The sequence below is a fragment of the Protopterus annectens genome, chromosome 1.part1 (genome assembly GCF_019279795.1).
Source record: "Protopterus annectens isolate FY-2018-M chromosome 1.part1, PAN1.0, whole genome shotgun sequence".
In the NCBI taxonomy this organism is placed as follows: domain Eukaryota; kingdom Metazoa; phylum Chordata; order Ceratodontiformes; family Protopteridae; genus Protopterus; species Protopterus annectens.
In genome coordinates this window covers 1,647,947,484-1,647,955,110 of record NC_056726.1, presented here as the reverse complement: position 1 = coordinate 1,647,955,110, position 7,627 = coordinate 1,647,947,484, and the positions used below count along the sequence as shown (strand labels likewise).

The following is a 7,627-nucleotide window of genomic DNA, read 5'->3' as shown; positions in this document are numbered from 1 at the left end:
TAAAGGAGGATGGGTAGGGGGATGAGTAATATCAGAGTAATATCAGTAATGGAACAGATGAGCTAATAGCACACTGATACTCCCAGTGCAGTTAGAAGCAAATCAAATCAGCCAGGTTAATAGAAGCACCGGCTAAGGCTGCCTTGGGTGTATTCCAGTGACAAATCAGGATAATAAGGATAGTCTGTGAGAACTAATCTAAAGGAAAAATGAAAATGTACTCACCACCCACAATTTGGCTACTACAGTGGCACTACTTGAAGCCCGGATTAGCATTCAATTGTGCTATAAACATCTGCTAGATAAAACAAAAGAAAGTAGAATAGCAACCAGCAAACAACTCTGGAAGAATCAATGATGTTCAGACACTTGGAAAATAGTAGGACTTAACCTTCTGTCACAAAACTAAATATTGCAGTTTCTAAGATGGCCGCCAACATCTGGATAACAAAAGATGTTTTATTTAATGAAAAAATATAATGCAGTCACAATTTAAATGCAATCCAGTTCCAGTAACATAAAAAGAAAAATAGTTTTTACATCCCATGTATAGAGATACTCAATTAAATCATCAATTTAGGTTGAAAATGTCTCCAAACCAGTGCATTGAGGTGCACCTTCAGAGTAATCATGCTGTAAAGCTCACAGGTTGCTGTCATCTGCTGGCCCACAAAAATAGTCCATTGTAGCAAGTCTTTCCTTGTTCCTGTTCTGTTTGCTTGCCCTTGACTTACCATAAACTGGGTGAAGTATTGGTTAGTGACATCACATAAGATTCCATTTATTGTGGTGTAGTTGGGAACACTGCACTATTGGCTGTTTCTGCTCACAGAGCCAAAAAAAGTTGTAACCTTTGTATCCTTAATGAGGAGGCAGAGATGGGTAAAGTCTCAGTGCTTGGTGCCTCTTCGACCTCCTGTAGCAGTCCCCCTCACTGATCCTTGTTCCAGTCTTTCCATGAGAGTGTGTCACAGGAAGATACAATGCCAGTGTCTGCAGAGTCATCTTAACCTCACAATCTGATAAAAAAAAACTATGTCTGGGCTCTGGAGTGGTATTATTGCCACCTTGGAGCCACTGAGCCAATTAGAGATTCTTAAAATATTCTTCGGTATGTTAGAAAGCCCACTTTGAATATTACCTGATGCAGGACAAATGGACTCCCTGAAGAAGAGGTTATACAACAACCTGCATGAGTTAAGGGTGAATTTTCCCAGTCACCAAGTACTGGAAATGGAGCTGAGACCTGGGTCCCACCTGTTACTGTCAAACAATAAGTGGTATGGAGTATGAACAAACAGAGGTACCTGCTATCATAAATACCCTCCAAGCAGAGAGACAGAACTGAACTAGCAGGGAGGCATTGATCAGGGCAGCACATTCATGGCTACTTACTTCATGGGGGAAGTAAGTGTGCAGGAAAACTGTTTCAGCAATAGTTTTTCTTCCTCTTTTCGAACTGTGGATAAGGGAGACCTGACTGATAAAGATACTTCATGAGTGGGGCACTCCAGACATCAGCTTATCCATCACAGAGGAAAACATTGTTCTCCCCAAGTCTGCATGATTCAACAAGGCCGGGATATTTACTAGTAAATGACTTTTATCTTCAGTCATGAGGAATATTTTTGCACATCTTTCTACATTCCCCTCTGTTTTAAGAAAAGTTAAAAATATTTCTCATTAGCCCATGCTGATTGAGAATTGTTTAGATTCAGGTCCTCAGTTTCCTGTCAGTGTACACGTCTGTCCAAGAACAGGCAGTAGAGCCACTCTCAGTTTGCCAACAAGTGGCTCTCTACATCGCATTGCTAATTTTGATTTTTTTACATTTTGCTGTCATACACATTAAGTTGAGCTATAAGTAAAAGTATACAGACAGTCAAATATATCATATTGACAGCCCTGACTGCAAGCAGGCTGGTGATTGCCTAGATCTCTGAAGCTTAAATGAAATTAAACGTGAGGCTATTTTTTTAGCTGAAAAAAGAAAATCATATTTTTGCATTTCTTCTTCAGATTATTTTCTCACATTTAATTAACTAATATCTTTAAAAAATGTCTCTGATTCTGGTGGTAAGAATTTTAGTATGTATATGGCAGCCCACACATGGAGTTCTACTGACATGATTAACACTGTAGTGTGATCAGCATTGTTGGAGTTATTGAGTTAAGAAAGTTGATGTTAACTGCAGTTAATCTCAACAGAGGTAATTCATAAAATATTAGATGTCTTCAGGCTAATCATCTGCTGCTTTCTCCTACTATTTGGTTCTAACATCAGTGGCCCTGGTACTACCCCTCCCCCAGGCTAGGACCTCATTGATTCTAGGTGTATTGGGAAGGGAATTGGGGAACTTGGAGGACAGCACCTAGCAGTGCAATATATGCTGTCATTTACAGTGGGGATTGTTTTGGATTGCCCTAATTGGGCAGAACTGCTATCACATTCCTCATTGTACATATCAGTCAGCTCCAGCCCTGTCCTCTAATTCTGAATTCTTAATGGCATTCTATCTTGTAGTCATACCTCTCAACTGTCCAGATTTTCACCAAATTGTTTGCCTCATATTTTTGGTCTGTTCCTCATAAAATATGTGGCTTTCTGGCAAATTAGAGAGGACTGAAGTTACTAAGTAATGACAGACATTTAAGTTTCAGACTTCATATCCTTCAGAAAATGCATGCTAGGAAAAATCCTGTTATTCTAGCAACTCTCTAAGTTTATAAGAGTGATATTTAAGGTGTGTCCCTATTTTTGGGCCTTTGTTCCCCTATTATTTTAGGTTTTGTCCAGATTCTTGCACTAAGAGGTTGAAAGGTTTGCTTGTAATCATAGCATGCCTCCATCAGTAATGGAATGCCAAACTTAAGACAGAAATTCTTCCCCTTCCTCCCTCATGGAGTAGGCAAGCTGACACAGTGCTGCTCCTTCACACCCCACCATAACAAGTTCCTCCAGCAAATAAGCCAATAATCAGCCTTGGGTCATCTGGTTCACCAAATAACTTTCAAGCTTTTCAATTTGTTGATATTTTTAGTTCCAATGACAATGCTTTCAGCAGTAGGAATACAAAATATTCAATAAAATACATATGTGAATAGAAAGTGACAATTTAACCATTAACATCTTAAATTATATGTCTAGGTACATTTATAACTCTGCAGATTGTCTAACACAGTAAGCGTGAATAAATTAGTATAGTGAAGGCAGGATTCAGAAAAGCTTGCCACATTGCAGAAGCCTTAATACTGAAGATTTCTGCATTGTGGTAAAACTTTCTGATTCTGAGACTGCTCTCCTGTATGGTTTTCTGCTTGTGGTGGACATAGTGTAGACAGCAGTCTTTCTGGGGGATCGGCTAATCTTAATTAACTATGTACTCTCCCTGAAAGTAGCAGTTGCTCCTGAGCAACTTGGTAGAGTGATTATCAATCTGCCAAGTTAATTTGTTCTCAATGAGGAAAAAGAGAAATCTTCTCTACTGTAGGAGTAGTTGCACCTCATACAGCTACTACAGGGAAGTATAGTGTGGCTATGGGTGTATGTTTGTGTGTCTGTATTTGTAGGTACGTATATGTGCATGTTTGTAGGCACACAAACACAGATGAATGTGTGTTTGTGTGTGTGTGTGTGTGTGTGTGTGTGTGTGTGTGTGTGTGTGTGTGTGTGTGTGTGTGTGTGTGTGTGTGTTTTAGAGAGAGAGAGAATGCAGGTGTGTGTGTGTGTGTGTGTGTGTGTGTGTGTGTGTGTGTGTGTGTGTGTGTGTGTGTGTGTGTGTGTGTGTGTTTTAGAGAGAGAGAAAGAATGCAGGTGTGTGTGTGTGTGTGTGTGTGTGTGTGTGTGTGTGTGTGTGTGTGTGTGTGTGGTTGAGTGATTCTATTAGTATGAGCAAGTATGCAGAGGCTTAGTTAGTAGGATGGTGGTAGTTACCAGACTTGTAGTCCAGATTGAGGAGTCCAGTCCAAACTCCCAGTTGCCTACAATAGTGTCTGGTTAAGTGACTTGCTCACGGTACAGGCAAATGAGGGCTAAGGCAATCAAACTCTGTACCGGAGGAACTGCAGTGCATAGCCTTAACCCTCTGTGCTAACTGCCACACCGAGGACTTGTTTATGTTTGCCTGAATGTGTGTGCATGTGTTCATGTGCATTTGTGTGTGTGTGTGTGTGTGTGTGTGTGTGTGTGTGTGTGTGTGTGTGTGTGTGTGTGTGTGTGTGTGTGTGTGTGTGTGTGCGTGTGTGTGTGTGTGTGTGTGTGTGTGTATGTGTGTGTGTGTGTGTGTGTGTGTGTAGAGAGAACACTAGTGTTCCAGGTCTAATAATGCAAAGTTCAACTCAAATCATGGCAATGAATTGCTTTTGTGCCGTTTCTCTGTGTGGCTTTATTATGTCTCTGAAATGGAGATTGCATTATGCTAATTGTCTTACTCTCAGTAAGCAGTAAGAGTAGCTGGAGATAATCTTTGTTAATCCGAAGGTACATGCTTTCTCTGCACCGCATCAAGTTTAAATGTGTCCAGCATTATTGCTGATAATATTTTACTTAGTGATGCTGATGTCCATCCCTATCAACTGTCCCCTGATTTTGCCTCATATTTTTGACCCATCCCTTGTAAAATTTCTGATTTTCTAGTAAATCATTGGGGATTAGCAGTGAGTCACTAATGCCAGACATTAGAATTTTGTAGTTCTTATTGCTAGTAAATGCATGTTGATGCAAAACCTGCTGCTCTGTTAACTTGTTTCAATGAATTAAAATAATATTTTAAATTGTCCCTGTTTCTGAGCCTTTGTCATCCCATTATTTTGGATTTGTCTAGATTTCTTCAGCAAAGAATTTGAGAGGTATGCTAATTTCTTACAGTTAGTAAGTCATAATTCATTACAGTTCACCATCACACAAGAAAGTATATTTCACAGAAAAGGTGATGTAGGATTGTAATGGGCTTTCTGAAGAGGTGATAGCATCTAAAATAGTGGCAAAATGCAAGAATGCATGGGACAGATATGAGACATTTCTTATTATCGATGAAGAAAAAAGTAAGGTATTCGATGAGTAAGGTCTCAAGCTTACTCAAAATATAAGGTACATATATTCAGTCAAGCAGACTTTGTCTGCACTAACAATCTTTGATTATGTAGTAAGCATACCTCAATCTCTTCTGCAAGGAATCTGGACAAAACCAAAAATAATGGGAGAATATAGCCCCCAAAATAGAAACTGGTCCATTGTTCTTAAAAACTCAGAAAGTTGCTAGAAAATATGTTTTGTGCTACCACACATTTTCTGAAAATGAAATGTCCATCATTATTTAATGACTTCAATCCCCAGTAATTTGTCAGTAAACCACACATTTTATGATAAACAAAGCTAAAATATGAAGAAAACATCTGGACATTCCATGGAAATCTGTACATTTGAGAGGTATGGAGTGAGCAGTGTCCAACTGCTTAGTGCCTGGAGCTGATAGTTTTCTTCCGGAGAGCTTACCATACAGCTGTACCTCAGCTGACAGAAAGAGCCCTCCCTGCTCCTGCACCTTGGCTTTTGAATAGGACTCCTTATGATCTCACAGGACAACTGAAACATTAGCAGAAGCTTATTAAAAATGTCAATGCACTGTATACAGCCTGTAAAAATAAAGCTCACAAAAAGAGACTAAGAGAATTTTTATATATGGAAACAGACTGAGACAGAATGTTTATATATAGAAACTGATTTGCCTGACAAAACAAGTTGGCATAAATGTGCAGAAAACATCTTTCCGGCAGTGTGGAGTGAAAGCTGAAAGTGTTAGCTTGTCTCATTAAATATTTAAATAAACCCTTCCTCCTTTACTTTCCTCACAGCTTTAGGTTATGAATATTAATCAGTTTATTAGCACTTTGAAGGGACACATTTTACTGGTGCACAGGAAATGCGTTTTACATTACAAAAAGTAGCTGAGGAAGTTCTGGATAATTACTGTGGAAAGTACTGGCATTATCTAATTGTCATTGTTTCGATGTTTAGGTCTTACATAAAGTAGTTTCTTAAGTCCCTGACCTGTGTTGGCTGGTTGGTTTAAAGCCTGGAGCAGGACATCATGAAGCTAGAGGTAAGAATTTCAGTGCTGATGAGAAAACTTCTGATCTGCGGACAGCTGCTTTTTGTTTTTCCAGGAACAAAATCTGAAAAGATGGCAGTACTTAAGTGCAGTCTTGTTTTCCTGGGGTGGGGAGGCAAGAATAGGGAAGAATGAAGCTGCAGGTAAGAAATTCGGATATACAGAGAATTTGTTTAGTGAAGGAAATGTCCTTTGTTTTGCTAATTCACATTTATAAATGGCAGTACATTTTTTGTGGTACTAATCTGTGTAGTTTGCTCAGATGGAGAAAGAGCCAGAGTCATGGTGATGGAGATATGGAGTACTGAGTAAGCTGTATTATGAATTCATTTTCTTTCTTTAAATAATTAAGTTATTTATTTTCATTCAGAGTGTGAATTAGCACAATAAATAAAACCAAAACTGAACTGTGCATTCCTTAGAGAAGTTATTTCCTTATCCAATAATCTGCTTTGTTAAGCACTTGCAATTCTGTAGTCATATATTTCTGATCATTTATTTTGCAGTGCTGCAAATAATGGAGTAGCCATATCCCTATTGGTGTTTATCAGGTTTTTAACTACAGGGATAAAAGTTGATGCAAATGTAGGAATATGAACAACTGCAGTTCATACAGACCAGTTAACCCCTTCCTCTGAACTAGAAAACATAGTATTGTAGACATTTGTCTTGCCGTTGTTCGTTGTGGCACCTAAATAGCAATAGCAGTGCTGTTGTTTTTAAAGTGTTTTCCACTCACCCTCCTTTTTCAGGAGAGACAATATTTTTGATAATGCATGACACTAACGTAGAGTATAAAAACTGAAAAGAAAAGTCAGTTATGTGTTCATACATACTTCTGCTAATTCTGTTGTGATGTAAGCACAGCATTATAGTAATTGTGTCATATAAATCAGTTTCCTTATGTCACAGCAGTCTGTCCTATCTTATTCATCTGGAATGTAGTTGTTTTACTGTAGAACATTTGCATGATAAATAATACTTATTAGTTGATTCCTTGAAACATGACTGAGTCCTTGTAGTCTTTGCATGTTCTAACATTGTACTGCTTGTGTCCATATCTCTCAACTTCTTTGCATAAAAACAAAGCCAAAGAAAATTAAATAGGTTCTTATAAACTTAGAAAGTTGCTAGAATAAAAGATTCTACATTACTTTGTACTTTCTGAAGGATATAAAGTCTGAATCTCAAAACGTGTCATTTAGTGAAAACCACAAATTTCATGAGGAACAGATGAAAAATATGAAGCAAAAAATTTGAACAGTTGAGAGGTATGCTTGTATCAGAAACATAATGAGAGATGTACCTCTCGAGAATACCTCTTAACTGTCCAGATTTTTGCCTCATATTTTTGGCCTGTTCTTAATAAAAATCTGGGAAGCCATTTAGGTTTGATATCACTAAACAATGACAGATGTTTGTTTCATATTTTATATCCTTCAGAATATGCATGTTAACACACAATCTGTTATTCTACCAGCTTCTTAAGTATAAAAGAGCATTATGTCTGTCTATTA

At 38.2% G+C, this 7,627-nt stretch overlaps 1 protein-coding gene across 1 annotated transcript in view; it reads left to right on the top strand.

Moving 5' to 3' along the window:
* The first annotated feature begins 5,931 nt into the window (after positions 1-5,931).
* Positions 5,932-7,627, top strand: part of LOC122811756 (zinc finger protein 260-like) — a 277,067-nt gene continuing 275,371 nt past the window's right edge. Inside the window, exon 1 of the mRNA XM_044083812.1 lies at positions 5,932-6,101. Within this exon, the coding sequence (XP_043939747.1) occupies positions 6,090-6,101 (12 nt within the window). The 5' untranslated portion in view covers positions 5,932-6,089. The remainder of the gene's footprint in view (positions 6,102-7,627) is intronic.